The sequence below is a fragment of the Monodon monoceros genome, unplaced genomic scaffold (assembly GCF_005190385.1).
Source record: "Monodon monoceros isolate NGI ecotype Baffin Bay Population unplaced genomic scaffold, NGI_Narwhal_1 Super_Scaffold_5, whole genome shotgun sequence".
Taxonomy (NCBI): domain Eukaryota; kingdom Metazoa; phylum Chordata; class Mammalia; order Artiodactyla; family Monodontidae; genus Monodon; species Monodon monoceros.
Genome location: NW_021703782.1, coordinates 12,124,097 through 12,142,948, shown reverse-complemented (window position 1 = coordinate 12,142,948; position 18,852 = coordinate 12,124,097). Strand labels below are relative to the sequence as shown.

Genomic DNA, 18,852 nt, shown 5'->3' with positions numbered 1-18,852 from the left:
GGATATTTTCTTTTTAAACAGGAAATAACAAGTAGTGGAAAAGATATGGAGAAACTGGGACCTTCACACATCAGTGATGGGAATGTAAAATGGTGCAGCCACTGTGGAAAATAGCTTGGCAGTTCCTCAAAAAGTTAAATCTGGAGTTACCATACGACCCAGAAATTCTACTCTTAGGTATATACTCAAGATATCAAAAACATGTTCACAAAATAACTTGTACATAAATGTTCATAACAGCATGATTTATAAAAGCCAGAAAGTAGAAACAACCCAAATGTCCATCAACTGATGTACAGATAAACAAAATGTGGTATATTCTTACAATGGAATATTATTCAGCCATAAAAATATTATTCACCCAAAAAAAAAGAAACACTGACACATGCTACAATATGGATGGACCTTGAAAACGTTATGCTAAGTGAAAGAAACCAGACACAAAAGGCCACATATTGTATCATTCCATTTACAGGAAATGTCCAGAATAGACATATCTGTAGAGACGGAAAGTAGATTAGTGGTTGTCAGTGGGTGGACAGAAAAGGGAATTGGGAAGTATGGGGTTTCTTTCTGGGATGACGGAAATGTTCTGGAATGATATGGTGGTAATTGTTGCACAGCACTGTGAATATACTAAAAGCCACTGGATCACACACTTTAAAATGGTCTAAATGATGAATATATGAATTTTATCTCAATTAAAAAAACGCAAAAAAATTTTTTCCAGTTGACTTTAGCCCTACCCCAGAAATGAGACAGTCCTAGAATCCGCAAACTTAAAAAAAAAATCTTTTCCCTCGTCTTTGCAAAAGTCAAGTACATTCACATAGGATGGGAATTCCTCGTATTTTGAGATGAACAATATTTATTCTAACCCCGTTAAAAACTTCAGGCACATTAAAAATTTCACTTAGTAAATAACCGGAGAAGTAGAGGAAATATTACGTGCATCTGCTTAGTGAATACATTTCTAAAATTTGGGATAAATAAAATAAAATAAATAAAGTGACAAGGCATTCTATTTAAAGCCTCCTAGAAGTGTCTTCTCAAATTTAAAACTCTTTGGAAGGGATGATAGAGAATAAGGGGGGATAGGAATCTAAGCTTCTTTCCCTGCCTCTTGTTTCTTCCAGACGTGAAAGCTAAGCTTTGGTCATCTGGGCACTTTGGAATTCTTTTGAATTTCACTCTGTTTTTGGACTGAAATTATTTCTGTTTCTGTTTGGAACACTGAGTACCATAAGCTTCCACTATGCACAATGTTCCTGCTTGACCCCCCCCGCCCCATGAAAATCATTTCATTTCTATGTGTCTTCTTATCATGCAGCAGGGGAAGAGTCTGCAGGATGGAGAGCTGTGGTTTAACTTGTTCAGGCGAGGCTCGTATTAGCGCCACACAGCAAACAAAAAAAATGTCCCAGTCACAGCAAGATAGTTTGATACCCATGATGCGGTGAAAAAACATTACAGGAATTTTTGTTTTTCAAGGTCGTGCTCACTGGCCTTGCATGTACCCATCTCTCCTATTAACTCTTTAATGACTCTGCTGCTTAACCACAGAAGCTCTTTGAGCAAAAGGCAGGAGCAGCTACATCATTTGTGGGACCCAGTGTAAGATGAATATGTGCGGTCCCTTGTTCAGAAATTATTCAGAATTTAGAAAAAGGCAACAGCAAAGCATAAACCTAGCAGCTGCACACGCTGCAAACCCAGGGTCCGGTGGAAAGAGTTTGATCAGACACATCCTCCTGGCTCTGGGTTGTACCACCTCCTTGCCGTGATTAGAGGCGAGTTACTTAAACTCCCAGAACCTCACTTTCCCCACCTGAAATGTGAGGCTAATAATCCCCATCTCTCATCTCTCACGTTGCTGCCAGGATTTTTTTTTTTTAAGTCTCAAGCCTGAATAATATTGTTTAACATGTTTTCCATTTTTCTATGGGGAAAGGAGCGGGAGGTATTTCAATTGGGCGTGAGTGGCAGGAAAGCCATTTGGTGGATTAAATGTGGGTCCTTCAAAGATGAAGGAAGGGGGCCAAGAGGGGCTGCTTTCCTCGCATCTCCAACCTGACACACTTTGCCTCGCTCTGGGTTTTTATTAGCTTGTATCCCCAGTACATCAGTGGCAGGGGTGATGAAACCGGTGGCAGATTTAACCCAGGCAGCTGGGTTACTGTCCCGTGGGTCTTGTTGTCATGCTGAGATCTTAAAGTGACCACGGCTGCTTGGTCTGCTGCTCTCCCAGACACTCGGAGAGAGACCACTGAATAGTTAATCGGTGGCAAAGGAAAGGAAGAGGCTGCTGCTTGCAGAAAGCACAGAGAAGCTGCTTTGAAAAATCCCAAGGTGGCTGAGTATCAAGAACGCTGTTCCTGCTTGTGGGCAGCTGTGTGTGCGAAGGGCAGCCTGAGGGCTTAAAATCAAATCTCCAGCCTGGGTTGGTGCCCCTCCCCTGGGGCTCTGGCAATGCAGGCAGAAGGCCTTAAACACTACAAAATGAAGAAACCCTCAGTGCTGTCTGAAGAGGGCGGTCATTTACAGTTATCTTTTTTGTTGTTAGCAGCATCCGTGAATAATGTTTTCTAAGGGGGGGGGGGGAAGAAAGGAAAAGAAAAAAAGAGTGCTAGGGAGAAAGGAAACAGGATGACTTATTTACTAGGAAAGAACGGCAGGCCCCTTACCTGAAACCTTCTCATGTCCCTTGGGTTTCCTGCTGTTTTCAAACAATTCTGATTGCACTTGAGGAAAAATTTTAAAAAGAATCTGTGAAGAGAAAGCAAGGTGTTACCTTTTTAAGTAAACATGTTTTAGGAGAGAATAGATCTGCATTATATTAGATTTGATTGGAAAGTGATTGGATTTCAGGTCTGGGGAATTTCAGCCAGCCCTGCCTGTGAAGGAACGTAGCGGACCCACTGCAGTTTGCAAATTTGGATGTTTTTGGTCCCAAGTTGGCTCCATCACTGTTGACGGCTGCGAAGTGGCTCACAAACTGGGCTCTGGTTTGTACACCCACCCCCGAGTGGCTAGGGCATGCTTTCTCCAAAAAAGAGAGACAGAGAGAGAGAAAAGAAGAAAAAAAGGCTTCACAAGCAGCAGTGACTCCTGCTGTACAAAATTAGCTTGCTCCAGAGGGTTAAAAGTGGCATGACTTAGCCCAGAATCCCAGGGTTCGTCACGTATGTGGCTTTCCGCTGGCCACACACATCTTCATGCACACATACCTCACACGTAAACCCTCACACACAAAGGGGGCCTGATATTTTCAACTGGTGGATAGAAAATCAGAAAATAATGTTACTGTCCAAAGACAGTCAGTCTGTGCAGGTATATGCTGGGGGTTTTATGATTAATAACAAGTGTGAATGTCCTATCAGACCTTCTATAGATTATCCAGAAATATACAAAGGCACAGAATAATGGTCTGAGGTTATCATTTGTAAGACATATTTTTAAGCCAATATTCTCCTAGATAACCTTTTTTGTGCACTTTTAAAATTGGGCTTCTTTGATCAGATGAGTACAGAAACCAAGAAAAATGGCAGAAGTGGTCTTTTCAGCCATTTACCTATTTAATGTTTGGAATGTTGTTTCGAAATACAATAAGTTTTTCATTTATTTCACTTGCAGAGTCCTTTTCCTTAAAAAAAAAAAAAAAAAATCCAGCTTTTGCAGCGTTAAAGTCCCAGGTGAGCAAGGCCTATTTCCCTTTCTGTTACTATGACAACGAAATTTTACCGCAGTCCCAAAGTCCCTTCAGAACTCTACCATCCACGCCTTGAATTAGAACTTTAAAGGAAAAGATATACATTTTTTCCCCAGGATTTACCAACAAAAATAAGTAGAAATCAACAATGCTTCCAAAAATTCTATTTTAAAGCAACGGTTGGTGAGATGCCGTCGTGGTGGCCTTCTGTTTATTTTTATTTCTTTAACAATCACAAGAAAGAATTAGAGAGCACGCCAATTAATTGTATTTAGCACTTAAAAAAAGAAAACCTGATGGGGAGATAAACAGTAAATGATGAAAGAGGAGAGAAGAGGAATTGCCCTTTCAGAGCATTTTCTCTAGATTTGCTAAAAATATTTGGCCAAGTGTTCCTGACCCCTATCTATAAATAAGGTTGGGTGTGAATTTGGAAAGAATAGCTAAATGTTTTTTTTCATAATTTTATAGCATCTGCTTTTCACTTCTCTCTTTGCATCCTTACTGGGGGGTGGGGGTGGGGGCTAAGCATTGCTTCCTGGGCCCTGAAGGTGTCCAGGGCCTTTATCCGAGGTGCCAGGCAGAGAATAACAAGGCAGAAGAAGCACTCCTTGCTGCTTTATGCGGCGTTCACATTCACAACCTGCCCCTGCTTTCGAAAGTGCAGTGGGGCGTCTGTCCAGAGCAGCCGGAGCGCGTTAGAAAGGAGAGCTGCTTGTATTTAAGGACAGATTGGTCAAAATTCAAACATTTTCTTTCTTAAGGCAAAGCATTCTTTCACTTGTGCCTTCCTAGCGGGGTCACCTACAGCAACTTAAAATGCCTGGAGATGCTCTCACAAAAGACTTAAAACTGGCCTTTTCCTCACTTGAGTCTCTTTCCAAACAATAACCCCTGCCCTCACACCACCTTTGCCCTCCAACACCCGCCCCTCCCCCATGAGTGATTTACATCTTTTCCCCTACTAAAACCAAATTTTCTTTTTCTCACAAATTCCTTGGTTTGGGGCAAGTTTTAGCGCAACTGGACTCCTTAGAAAGCATTGTGTGTGTTGTACCTCCCCTCACCTACCCACCCCCCTCACCTTCTCGAAAACGTATCTGTTGAAAACATTAATGTTCATGAAGGCATTATTATATGAATGGTATGAAAGTGCAAAGGAGATAAATGTTTACATAAAATCAAATTGATTTAGGGGAAGAAGGGGCCCGCTGAAAGGCTTTATTCATTTTAAATTACGACCCTTAACAGTTCTTTGGCTAGAAAACACCCAGTGTTGACTCTTTTGCGGGCCTGGGGTCTGAGTTTGGAACCTACCCAGCCCCCTGCACACTAAGGATATAACATCCTGTTCACAAAGGGGAAGCGAGGGGTGGAGGAGGGAGGGAGGAGGGGGAGAGAGAAAGAAAATTCTCTTACATTGTATAGTACTTTCTAAAAGAAGGCGTAGCTACTTCTAAATGGCTAGCACCAGAAATTATGACCTGCGTATTTTAGATGTGGACCTAGAAATCAATTTAAAGGAATTCTGGGGCTTACTGATATCTCCATTTTTTTTCTCTTCCTTTTACTGATGTCTCCCACTTTCCTCCCCTTCAGCCCCTCCACCCTCTATGCTCAGGGGCTTGGTACAGAACCCTCTACTAACCATCCCATCCATTAACCATAGGGTAACTTGCAGGGAATAAATCTCCTGGGTCTAGATCCCTCTGAAGCCTGGAAAATGTCAGCTCTCTCCACTCAGCAACGGGAAACCAAAATGAATTACAAGGTTCAGACCAAATGTGCAGAGACTCATCAGGATGGAAGTTGTAATTTTCACTTTCTCCACACAGTGTTGACTCCAGAAATATTCTAACCACTTAGCATGGTACACTCTACAAGGCTTCTGATCTCATTCCTTAAGAGTGAATGCTAACGGTGACAGGTATATCCTTGTTTTATTAGAGAAAGAGGAATAGAGAGTGGGATCCAAATCTGAATTCAAGCCCTCAGCTTTCACTCTGGTTCCTGGGTCAAGTGAGGCAACAGAACAGACCCAAAGGCAGTCCTTCACTGCGCTGATATCTATTAAATGCTGACAGTGTACTAGTCTTGAACTGCTGCCAACTAACTATGTAACCAAGTTACTTTGCTCCTCTAGGCCTCAGTTTCTTTGACTGTTAAAAGGAGGGTTTAACTGGATTATCTCTAGGGTTTCTTCCAACCTTATTATTCTATGATTGCAAAGAAAAATGTGTAGAGTTGACAACCCTCCAGAAATGGTGACATTGGAAGAAGAAACCACTGGAAACAAAAGTCTGTGACTTATTGAAGTCCAAGTGGGGGTGTGTGCGGGGGGTTTCTGAAAGAGAGAACAAACCCCCTGATCGAAGAATAAGCGAGGACAGCTGATGGGTGGAAAGTGGGGCATCTTGGCTGATGCCTTGGCCAGAGCTGGTGGGACCCAGAGGTTGATGGGCCGGTTGTTGAGTGAGAGGCACCACTCTCTTAGGATCCTTTCTCTGTGCTTCAGCAGCAGGAGAAGGTAGCTCAGGAATATCACAGATCAGAGCCATCTCTGTCCCTGCTTACCATCCTGTGTGGTCCAGAAGCTGAAGGGTACAGGGGTCACCGAGTGCGGGAAAGAAGGTTTGCCAAATGTCAGCTCCATGCCACACTCTGAGCTATGTGCTTGATATCCAACGCCTCATTTATTTCTCACAACTGTACGAGTGACGAACCCTCTCACAGCCAGGAAAAACAAAGGCGCCAAGAATTTAAGAAATTTGGCCCAAGATCACACCGCTTGTCAGTGGCAGAAACAAGGATTTGAACCTGGGTCTTTCCGGCAGCAGGCTCCATCGGGCGTTCTATGTTTCCTGCACCAATTACATTGTCGTGATGATTGCACAGCTCTCTCAGTATAGTAAAACCCAATTGAATGATACGCTGTGAATGGGTGAACTTTATAGTATGTAAACTATACCTCAATATAACTGTTTAAAAAGAAACTTCAGAAAACATAGTCTGAAAAAAATCAAAAACAACCCCAAAAAACCCATGAAGGATTCTGGTTTCTTGGCGAGGGAGAGAGAGGACTATAGTATCCCAAAAGGAAAACATGAGGTCAAAGATAGTTGGCGTGGAAGTAAATCCTTACCACTGAAACCCCCTGATGAATTCATTCATTTACTCATTTGGCCGATTATTAAGTGTGGAGTATGTGCCATAAAGGATCAGCAGAATGGCAAACAAGATGGACAAAATCTTGCCCTCATGGAGCACACAACCAAACTATTTGAAAAATGCTTCTTCAGTTTCTGAGATGAGCCTGGAGTCCCCTGAATACGGGTCTGAATAAGATCCCAGAGGATTACCTAGTACCCAAGAACTCTCTTCTCCTCCTAATCTCTGGAATATTAGAACACTCGGCATTGTTCAAGAACACAGTAAAAGCACCTAGGTGGCTCTAGACATGTCCTGAGCCCACCCCAAATAAAAACTGAGACTCAAACTAGATGTACAAGTAGGGTGCAGAGTTCAGGTCCAGTGGTGGGGTCAGTGGGGAATCTCTAAATCACAGGAAGGGTAACTACTCTATATTCATGCCAGACTTCGAGATTATAGCCAATGATCTAGTACAAAACGCAGCATACTATTTCTCCAGAATTGTGGAAGAGGCCATTCAATTAGAAGCCCAAGATCTAGCGCGTTCTAAAAAATTATAATACAAAAAATCTTTCGGAAAGCACTGTGGAAGGCACAAAGTCTTCTTTCAAGAAAAAAATTAGATAGGAGTGTATATCAAAAGAATGTGAACTTGGCACTAGTAACAGCTACCATTATGCAGAGCCTTACTCTATGCAAAATAACATGTAAAGTACCTTTCACTTTGAAATTTCATTCCTTATTCCCTTAAAAAAAATTCTACTTCCATCTACCCTGGAAACAGCTTCTGTGATGACATGGCCACATCTTATACACCATGGAGATGGGAACATCCCCACACTCTCCAAGGGCCAAGAACAGGGATGCTGTATCTGGTTCTCTTTCTGCCACAACGGCCACATATGCAGGTTGGATCACTAAAGGCTGAGCCATATATACAGTTGATAAACCATGTAGGTGCTTAAAGGTCTATGTCTATTGATTTTTGAGGAAGACACATTTCATCTGGATTAACTGCTAAACCTCCTTTTCCAGAGTCCAATAAATTAAAATCTCATTGCCTTCCACTGTTCGTGCATACTTCTGAAAAGAAAATAATCCTTTCTCTTAGAACATTCTCTCATATCATTTGTGAGAACTACCAAATGTTGGGATGGGCTGAATCATAAAATCATATTTGAAAGAAATGGGCAGTTACCTCTCTTCTCCCAGGATTCTTTCAAGCTTACAGTCTTTACGGGCAGAGGGAGAAGCCATGTTGGATGGTCATATCCATGGGGCCATTTTCTTACTCTTAAGAATAGCCTTCATGGCAGCTCACTCTGCTTGAGATGGTAGGAAAACCCCTAAGTGATCGGTTTCCACTTGAGACCAGTGTAAAACACAAAGATAATGTTCTAGCTTTAATCTAGGTCTTAATTGTAACATCCTCTTTGAAACTTCTGACAATAGAGAGAACACGTTTTCCTCCCGCCACAGCCTCCAACAAATCCAAATTCAGGCAGCCCAAATCAGGAGGACAGCAGTGGGCCCCGGCCTTGGCCAGAAGATGACGTGCCCTTGATCAATCTGTGGATTGTTGAGGTGGCAGCCCAAGATTAGAAAGGGCCCTGAAGCTCTTAAGGCCTTGTGAAGACTCTCACTCAGGTCCACAAAAAAGAAGAGACTGTGGGAGGTCAAACATCGAGTTGGCTCTTGCTACACCCCCCCCCCCAAAAAAACGTGACAATGGGACATCTGAGAATGCTTGCTACCTGCAATCTGCTTGGTAAGATGGCAGTTGGTACAAAGACCCAAGAAGATCCATGGAAAGAGGAGATAATTTAAAAGTTTTGACTGACTGGTTTATTTAAGCTTAAATCAAATACTCATTTTTATAAGCTGATTTTCCATGCAATCCACTTATTTAAATGACTCCTTAAAATGTAAATATAAGTACACAAACAGAGTAAGTACAGCATCTTTCCTCTCTACAGACATTCCTAAAGGGTTGTATTACCACAGAAGCTTATTCACCTGCATGATTCCAATGAAAGCCCATTTCAGATCTGAAAGATCTAAGTTTACAGAAAATTTTTAAGGAATATATTTTCTTACTTCTGATTACATTCAATCCCTCTAACTCCCCTTGGCTCAAAGTCTAATTATGATAATAATAAATAAATAGCCCCTATTCATTGACTTCATATTATTAGCCATGTATGGTTTCATTTAATCGCCCCAACTCTGAGAGTAGGAGAAATAACATCTCCATTTTACAGAGGAGATAATCAAGACTCATAAAGGTTAGATTACTTGCCCAAAGTCAAACAGCTAGTAAGTGGAAGAGCCCAGAGTGGACCTGAGGTTTGTCTGACTCAGGAAAACATTGTTAAGGTGGGAGCTTGGCCAAGTTTCTTCTGAAGGAAAAGATGGAACATGTTGCCAAGCAGCTCTTTTTTTCAGGAGACCAGTGAGCGCCTCATGGATCTACACAGGGGATCATGTCTCCGTCTACATCTTACTCTCTGTAAATAAGAATGTGGTCACTCCTCACGTTACAAAACAAAACAAGCAAACCAACAACAATGTCTATCATTCCTATCAGGGACTGTGTTCTCTAGAAATTCTGTGGCTGTATTGGATTCTGCAGAGGAAGATAAGCAAGTCTATCAGATACTTGGAAAACAAGACACCTCAAGAACCCACATGGTCTCAAGAGGGCATGGCCCACATGGCTGTAGTCTCTACAAGAAGAGTGTAAAAGGTTGCTTGAGTGGATGAGGAAGATGCAAGGTCATTCGTCCATCAAGACTACGGAGGGAAAAAAAGCTGGAAGTCGAAAGTGTAACAATAAGAAGTTGAATTAAGTCTTGGAAAATTTTTTTGAGAATAAGTCACCAAAGCTAAAATTTGAAAGCGTTACCCAGGGGACGGAGGGGAGTCTTCTACACTGGAGATTTTTAAATAGACCAGCAAGCGAATTCCTTTGAAGGCAGATAATTTCAGTCCATGTGGCACCTCACTGGGTGGTGCCCCTATCGAGCCATTTCCAGATGATGTCAAGGCTTTTGTAGTTATTATTATTGTTGTTGTTGTTGTTTAATATTTCAACAGGGACCTTCAGTTTCATCCTCTGTAACATGACCTCGTGGGCCGATAGCGAGGATTAGTTATCCATGCGAAGTCTTTGGGTAAATGCCTGGTAATGTCACCACTCGCTACGCCCCCCTCCCCCGAACTGACCCTTCTCCCCCCACCACACTTTAAAATGGCCCATTTTCCAAACAAAACTATACCAGAGGGGACTTGCCACAAATTCAAACCCAGTTCTCTCTGCACTGTTTATCTCTCCAGAACTGGTATATACTCCACTTGAAGAACTTCCCTTAATTTTTAGGGAGAGGTACTTAAAAAAGAAAAAAAAAAAAAAGGAAAGAAAAAAACCATGTAATTAATCCATTACAACAGATTGTAGGAGAAGCGCAAGAACAACAAAAAGATGGTAGGTCAAAACTCCTCATCACGGTTTCCAGTAAACTATGGTCAGGCAAAAGAATTCAGAGCCTCGTACACCCGCTCACTGGCAGTGGGCCCCATCGAAGCATTTTCTGTTCGGCATTCACTCCAATTACAAGCTCCTGGAAGTGGCATTTCAGTTTGGCAATAGACCCTTCGTTACCAAACACCAACTCCTGAGTGGGATCTGCTGTGCTCATTTAGGTACCAGAAGGGAGCGACTTCCCCCACTGTGTAATTCTGATTCCATAGCCACAGATTTCATTTCCAAGCCATTTCATGATTTCTTCCGAAGTGAGGGTCTCCCAAGCTCAAGTGGCAAGGAATTGACTGTAAACAGCCCCCGAGGTGCAAAAACACGGGCTACTTTGATTCTCCACTTATTTCTGACTAGCGACACACTACAGTTTCTGAGGACCTGGTGTTATATGTTGGGATTCTTTTTTTCTTCTGTATTCAGACATGTCTTCACTCTCCTGAATTCCATCACTTGGCACCAGGAAGCTTGTAGGGAAAAAATTCTCTAAGGAAAAGTCCTTGTTTTTGCACTCAGATGAAAATCTGACACCACTAAGGAAAATAATAATTGAACTCTTTGGGCTTGAACTGGAATGAAACACAACACTAAGAGCATGTTTGTAATTCCAATTGTTCTCATAAAATGTCTTTGGAGGGCTCTTTGCAACGCGCACAGTTCCATCTTTTCCTCTTTTTGTTGTTGTTGTTTTTTTTTTTTTTTTTGTTGTTGTTGTTGTTTTTAACACGAATCCTCTTCTTTGCCCTATCCTTTCCTCTCCCTTCTCACCAAGAAAGAAAAAAGACTGAGCAAAACAGAACATGCTACAGACTGACTTCAGAAAACATCTTGCAGTTAGACTTCAGAATTAGTTTACGAATCTATTTCCCTTTCTGATTCCATGACTACTCGGGTGAAGGAGAGAAATGAAGTTATTAGCCCGCCATCAGCTTAATGGGTCCTTACTATCCTATTTCCTTAGTGCCCCTTCTCCCCTTCTGCAGCCTTCCCCTCCCCCTCCCGCCTTTCTGCCCTCCCCGTGAAGCTCATCTATGCTAGGCTGAGCAGTGAACACCAATTACACCAAGAGCCCTTTGCTGCTGCCTGGTCTGCTGGTTTTACTGTTTTGCCAGATGGTTGAGGCCAATGTGTAAAACTCTCTACCCTACCATTAATTCATAACTCGGTAATAACTTTCCCACGGCTCTAGGAAATTGAAATGAAGTGCAAATGTGAATATTTGGAAAGGGAATCAGGGTTGGACAACTATTTTACACCTGACAGAATAGATACCAGACAAAAAGATGCCCCTCTTTACACAGGCTGGAGCATTACTTTCCCGAAACTAAGGCCAACTGACTCCATATGCGATATTGGATAATGTAGCAAACCAAGCTCAGAGTTGGGGTTCCTCCTATTCTCGCCTTCTCTCTGCAGTTTCCAGCTTTATACCTATTGCACCTATGGGTCCATTCACTAATGACCTTGAGTCTGAGCATCTATGTAATATTATATTCTGATGACAGAATTATAGATTAGCAGATATGAGTGCATTCTCTTGCTAAGACAGGACACCATCTAATGTTTGTTAGCATCATTAAACTAAAACTGACTTTTCACCTGCTCCCATACCATATGCAGCTGCAAATTTTTAAATTAAACTATGAAGCCATGCATAAATTTACATATATTACAGACTAGCCTCTCCATTTAACATGCAAATGTACTCCAATGTTTCAGAACACCTTCTGTCGCTAATTAATTTGCTGAATTATAATTAGACTAATCCTGCATAATTAATAAGCACAGATTTTTTTTTAATTTGTAAGCAGCTTGAGGAGATCATTCACTTCCTTCTATAAACTGCTAAGTAAGTGTTAAAAAAAATCTGGAAAGAACATGTGTGAAAAGGTATGTTTGATGTCGCATACAAACTCAAACTAGCGTGGAAGATGCAGAAGTCAGTACTGATAAAGGTACATATTTGAAGCCAACATTCAAACAATCAAAAAAAATCACATTCAGAGGATGGGGACTAATTCTCCCTTTGTCTCCTTGTATATAGTGTTTTATTCTTTGCCTTCTATCCATCGGCTCTTCCAAGATCACAGAGGCGGGAGAGGATTAAAGTAACCGTATGTTGTATTAGGAGAGATAATGATATTAACACTCCACTGTATATCAAAACACTCTGTGCATGTTGGGTGCTTATAAGCCCCTTTGATGGTATTTGGAATCATTTTCATTTTGGCTGCCAAAAACACCCGAGATCCATCTAGTGGAAACAATTAAGTTCCATTAGTACTGTATCCATTTGGTAATGATTACAATGAAGGGTCCCTCTTTAATGCTGAAGAGTAGAGTCTCAAAGAAATGTATGCATCTGTGCACTTGAAAACATGAAACCACACAGTTTTGCAACCAAGCATGAAGCTTAATTTTGACCCCTAAAATAAACCAGGATCAGGAGAGCTCAAGGTATGGGTAGATGACCAGTTAGAAAATTCGAAGCAAGGTGGGAATCTAGAAGGCCAAGGTATGCTTAATAGATAGCCACATAAATTGAGATTCTAGAAAGACAAAGTGGGAAATGTGTGTTCTGGCAGGGAAGTTATTAAACCTTCAAAGAGAAATCGAATTTTAGAGAAAATAGAGAGGTCCTCGGCCCTTCCACTCAGTGAAATCACTAATATCAGCTGCCAAAAGATTGTTAGGCCAAAAGGATGGAGCCACCTGAAATGAGCTTGGCTTTCTATCATTGCAATTTCACTTTTTATAGTGACTCTATACACAATAGAAACATCTTCTGAAGAATGGGAAACAATATACACTAATGATGAAAAATGTGAAAGGGAAGTTAAGGAAACACTCCCATTTACCATTGCAACAAAAAGAATAAAATATCTAGGAATAAACCGACCTAAGGAGACAAAAGACCTGTATGCAGAAAACTATAAGACACTGATGACAGAAATTAAAGATGATACAAACAGATGGAGAGATATACCATGTTCTTGGATTGGAAGAATCAATATTGTGAAAGTGACTTTATTACCCAACGCAATCTACAGAATCAATGCAATCCCTATCAAACTACCAAGGGCATTTTTCACAGAACTAGAACAAAAAATTTCACAATTTGTATGGAAACACAGAAGACCCCGAATAGCCAAAGCAATCTTGAGAAAGAAAAGTGGAGCCGGAGGAATCAGGCTCCCAGACTTCAGACTATACAACAAAGCTACAGTAATCAAAACAGTATGGTACTGGCACAAAAAACAGAAATATAGATCAATGAAACAGGATGGAAAGCCCAGAGATAAACCCACACACATATGGTCACCTTATTTTTGATAAAGGAGGCAAGAATATACTATGGAGAAAAGACAGCCTCTTCAGTAAGTGGTGCTGGGAAAACTGGACAGCTACATGTAAAAGAATGAAATTAGAACACTGCCTAACACCATACACAAAAATAAACTCAAAATGGATTAAAGACCTAAATATAAGGCCAGACACTATAAAACTCTTTGAGGAAAACATAGACAGAATACCCTATGACATAAATCACAGCAAGATCCTTTTTGACCCACCTCCTAGAGAAATGGAAATAAAAACAAAAAGAAACAAATGGGACCTAATGAAACTTAAAAGCTTTTGCACAGCAAAGGAAGCCATAAACAAGACGAAAAGACAACCCTTAGAATGGGAGAAAATATTTGCAAATGAAGCAACTGACAAAGGATTAATCTCCAAAATTTACAAGGAGCTCATGCACCTCAATATCAAAAAAACAAACAGCCCAATCCAAAAATGGGCAGAAGACCTAAATACACATTTCTCCAAAGAAGATATACAGATTGCCAACAAACACATGAAAGGATGCTCAACATCACTAATCATTAGAGAAATGCAAATCAAAACTACAATGAGGTATCACCTCACACCAGTCAGAATGGCCATCATCAAAAAATCTACAAACAATAAGTTCTGGAGAGGGTGTGGAGAAAAGGGAACCCTCTTCCACTGTTGGTGGGAATGTAAATTGATACAGCCACTATGGAGAACAGTATGGAGGTTCCTTAAAAAACTAAAAACAGAACTACCATATGACCCAGCAATCCCACTACTGGACATGTACCCTGAGAAAAACATAATTCAAAAAGAGTCATGTACCACAATGTTCATTGCAGCTCTATTTACAATAGCCAGGACACGGAAGCAACATAAGTGTCCATCAACAGATGAATGGATAAAGAAGATGTGGCACATATATACAATGGAATATTACTCAGCCGTAAAAAGAAACAAAATTAAGTTATTTGTAGTGAGGTGGACGGACCTAGAGTCTGTCATACAGAGTGAAGTAAGTCAGAAAGAGAAAAACAAATACTGTATGCTAACACATATATATGGAATCTAAAAAAAAAAAAAAAAAAAGGTTCTGAAGAACCTAGGGGCAGGACAGGAATAAAGACGCAGACATAGAGAATGGACTTGAGGACACGGGGAGGGGGAAGGGTAAGCTGGGATGAAGTGAGAGAGTGGCATGGACATATATACACTACCAAATGTAAAATAGATAGCTAGTGGGAAGCAGCTGCATAGCACAGAGAGATCAGCTCAGTGCTTTGTGACCACCTAGAGGGGTGGGATAGAGAGGGTGGGAGGGAGACGCAAGAGGGAGGAGATATGGGGATATATGTATATGTATAGCTGATTCACTTTGTTATAAATCCGAAACTAACACACCAGTGTAAAGCAATTATACTCTGATAAAGATGTTTAAAAAAATAGAAAAAGAATGGGAAACAATTTTCCCAGGTTCATTACCAAACCAAGTGTATCTTCTTCCTTACTAGCCAGCCAACATTTCTTTGCTTTTTTTTTTTTTGACAAAGCTAAGACATAAGCTAGCTTGGGACTTGAGAAGAAAGTTTAAAAGTGCACTGATCCCTCAGAGGCCCGTGGCCACATCCAGGAACAGATGCCGGGGGCTAAATGGAGGGGCTGCTTCTGCTTCTGCCCTGAGATGCATTTATTAGACTCTTCTCCTCCTTATCTGGAAGGAGGACCCAGAACAGCTACCTCCTGGGGCTAGTGCAATGACTAACCAGAGTGAGGAGAATATTTTGAAAGCACCTGGAAAAAGCTGCTGCAATTTTTCTGAGCGAAGCAATGTTATTACTTGGATAGTTTGGACACATAAGACATTTGGACCGTTCTTCTGATCCAAACCATAGCCTTTGCTGTTGGTCCCCATCTGAAGAGATTAAATGGTTCAGGAAGATTTTTAAAAGCCTAAAAGAAAGGGAGCTTTCTGTGCCTTTCTGAGTTACTCAGAAGGAACATAACAACAGCTGGAATAATAATATTAATAAGAGGCTAAAATTATTTCCTTTCCAAAAAATATACGAATGGCAGTGGAAATCTTTAATAATCTCTTCACCTTTCAAGAAAAATCATTTTAATGTATTGTGCTTATCTTTCAGACTCCCCATACCCCATTTTGAGTGGTTATAAGAGGAAATCTGGTTGCTCGGTAGTCGGGAACATGTGCAGGTCTATTTTTCTAAAGCCAAAAAGTGTTTAATGGTTAAACTCAGAGTGAAAGGAAGGGTCTCCCCATTTCCTACCGTAATGTGTTGGACCGAGCATCCTACCGACTCTCTGGGGAGCATCTTACAGGTGGAAAGAGGCAGACAGGTTGCCCGGTCAAAATCCCTGTATTGACAGGCAAGTGGTTTGGTTTTGGCGTTTGGAGGGTATTTTCTTCAGCTTTGCCCAGTCAATTTATAACTATGTACCAGTGGGAGAGAGCAAAGGGGAAACAATTGTGATCCATGTATAGTTAGCTTTTGAGAAATTCCTGACAAGTTCTTAGGGGGAAAGAGAAATTACTTAGGGGCATTTAAACACAAAGGTGTAAAACAATTAGCTCACAGATCCACATCTCCAGCTGGTGGGTTTTTCCCCTCACAGATATATTCCAGGAAATTTCTCTAAATTAATTTTTTTGGCAGGAGTATTTTCCTCCACGAACATCATTCTAGTTTGTGCTTGTGATTCATTCTCTCTCTTTCCCTTTCTCTTCTCTCCCTTCCCAGTTTCCAAATTCAGGATGGTGTGTTATGGTTTTTAAGGGCTTCATCAAAGTTTACGGCAGGGTGGGGGGAGAGTTGAGTTGGGAAGAAAGGGTGACTGCAGAAAAGAAACCAAGATGAGAATCACATCAAAGCTCCATTTCATCTGAAAAGTATGACGGCTCGCCTCCACTCCAGCCAGGAAGACCCACATTCACAGCTAATGTAACCTTCATGCCAAAAAAAGGGAAAAAGAAAGAACGTGTAACCTGACAGGTAGCAGGTGGTACATGTGGAATTATCATTGGCTATTAACACCAGGTCGGATATCATATTAGCCACTTTCAGACTGCATTTGCCAAACCCACATAAAAATATAAAACCAGGTATTTCAATATTCTGTTGCTCCCTTAGCAAAACAGATTTCCTTATATTACTCATAGTGGAGTCAGCCGGCTTTCATTAGAATTTTTTTAACTTTTTTTTCCTTAAAGGAAGAACTAAACCTAGTTGACAGAAAAGAGAAACTGGGACAAAAATCAGGTCAAGAATTTGATACAAAAGACATTCAGATAAAGCTAATAATATTCCAGAGTGTTGTTAGTTGAGCAGACTATGATTACATTCGTCTAATCTCAACCCAACCCCTATATAATCTACGTGAGGTTCCAGGAATCAGACAATATTTCCCTTTTTTTTCATTCAAACTTTGTTGATTCTAAGTCCTCTATTCACTCTGTGGGATGTGACTAACTTTTTGGAGGTTTCCAAATCTTAGTACCAAAAAATGAAACCTTTCTTTTAGCTGCCTTTAAGAGATTTTTACTTGTTCCCCTTTTCTTCATTGTCTGGAATACATTTGTATTAACTCTGGTCATCTCAGAAAGACCACTAACTAGTCAGTTTTCATTCTGCCCATGAGTAGAGAACCAGAATCTCTCCTTTCATTTTCTCTTTTAAAAAACTAAGGCTCTGGCGAAAAGTCTCATGATGGAGCCAGAAACCATCTAGACCCCAGCCTCTCCACGGGGAACAGAAGTGGTCCCTGGGCACTTTTCCTGGGCCATCCCACATTTCTAACCTCTCTCTTCCATACCACAGGATCAGTACGCTGGATTACCAAAACAGGACATGAAACTGAACCACTTTATTTCAAAAATGGAGGCTAGGCATAAAGCCCCATTTGAGCTATTGGGATTTCTCACCCCAGGTTCAAAAGGAGGCTAGATGTGAATGGGGCAGATTCATGTGATGCCCATAAGTCAGCCCCAGTTTGCTTAAAACAAGACCCTGAGTTCATTTTCAGGGTTCAAAAGTCCTTGACTGAGCCTCGCCAAACTCCAGCTGTCCAAAGAAGTCCCAACTGATGAGACTTTATCTGTTTTTTAAACCTGGTTTTATGTTACTTGGTGTTGTACAAGTCCAGACCATTTCTAAAGATTGAAGTTGATTTTTGATACTTATTCCTACCCTTCATTAAATGAGATCTATTCTTAAAGCCTGCTGCAGTACATAGCGTATTCACTTGAGACCATATAATCAGGATGACTCTAATAAAGAAAACTGTTCTTGAGAAACCGACTGTGAGGGTATTTGATATCTACAAAGATCCTAAACTTTAAAATAGTTCAACTGCTCATTTCCTCTGCCAGAACAGATAGCATTATTGCGTCAACACGCACACACATGCGCACACGAGACAGGGTAGCACAGAAAAATATAAACGTTGCATCTAGTCCCTAAAACTCAGTTGCAACTTTCAGTGCTATTGGCTTTCTCTCCCTCCAAAATGCCTTTGAAAGAAGTTCTCATAAGCCAAAACAACCACCGCAAGTTCTTTTCAGGATGAGGCAGAGAATTAAATAAATGACTAAAATTTTAAGATCGTGAGGGGAAAGGAAGACCTGGGAAAACAACATGCTCAATATCAGATAATCTGCAAAAACCTGAGACTGGGTTTTACCCAAATGAGCCTTCCCTGCCCTAGACTTTGGAGTTGGGTTCATGGTCTCTCCCCACTCAGTGGACAATGGAACACAGCCATTAACGGAAAAAAAAAAAAAATGACTTCCTCTGGGGAGTCAAACAGCTGACCTGGAAGTAAAATATCTCAGACCTTCACTCAGAGGCCACAGAGCCTGTTCAGCTTTCTCAGCGAGCACAGGACTGGGTCCAGGAGCATGGGAAAGCGATGGCCACAGCTCCCTGGGGAAGATGCACAGAAGGTCGCGCGGCCAGGCTGGGAGAAAGGCAGCTCCTGCAGCCCAGTAGTGGCTGACTCGGACACCAGCAACCCAATGCCAGCTTCTGCCTGTCGAACCCATGGTCAGGACGGCCACCCCCAGAAGCGGCCCAGAAAAGCCTCTGGCTCAGCACAATCCCAGGGAAGTCATCTT

General features: G+C 41.3%; 1 protein-coding gene across 5 annotated transcripts in view; it reads right to left on the bottom strand.

Annotated features, from left to right (window-relative positions):
• EBF2 (EBF transcription factor 2) overlaps window positions 1-18,852 on the bottom strand; it is a 192,104-nt gene that overhangs the window by 53,552 nt on the left and 119,700 nt on the right. For all 5 annotated transcript variants that reach the window (XM_029203855.1, XM_029203858.1, XM_029203856.1 and 2 more), the window contains one exon: window positions 2,685-2,766. In XM_029203855.1, the coding sequence (XP_029059688.1) occupies window positions 2,685-2,766 (82 nt within the window). The remainder of the gene's footprint in view (window positions 1-2,684; window positions 2,767-18,852) is intronic.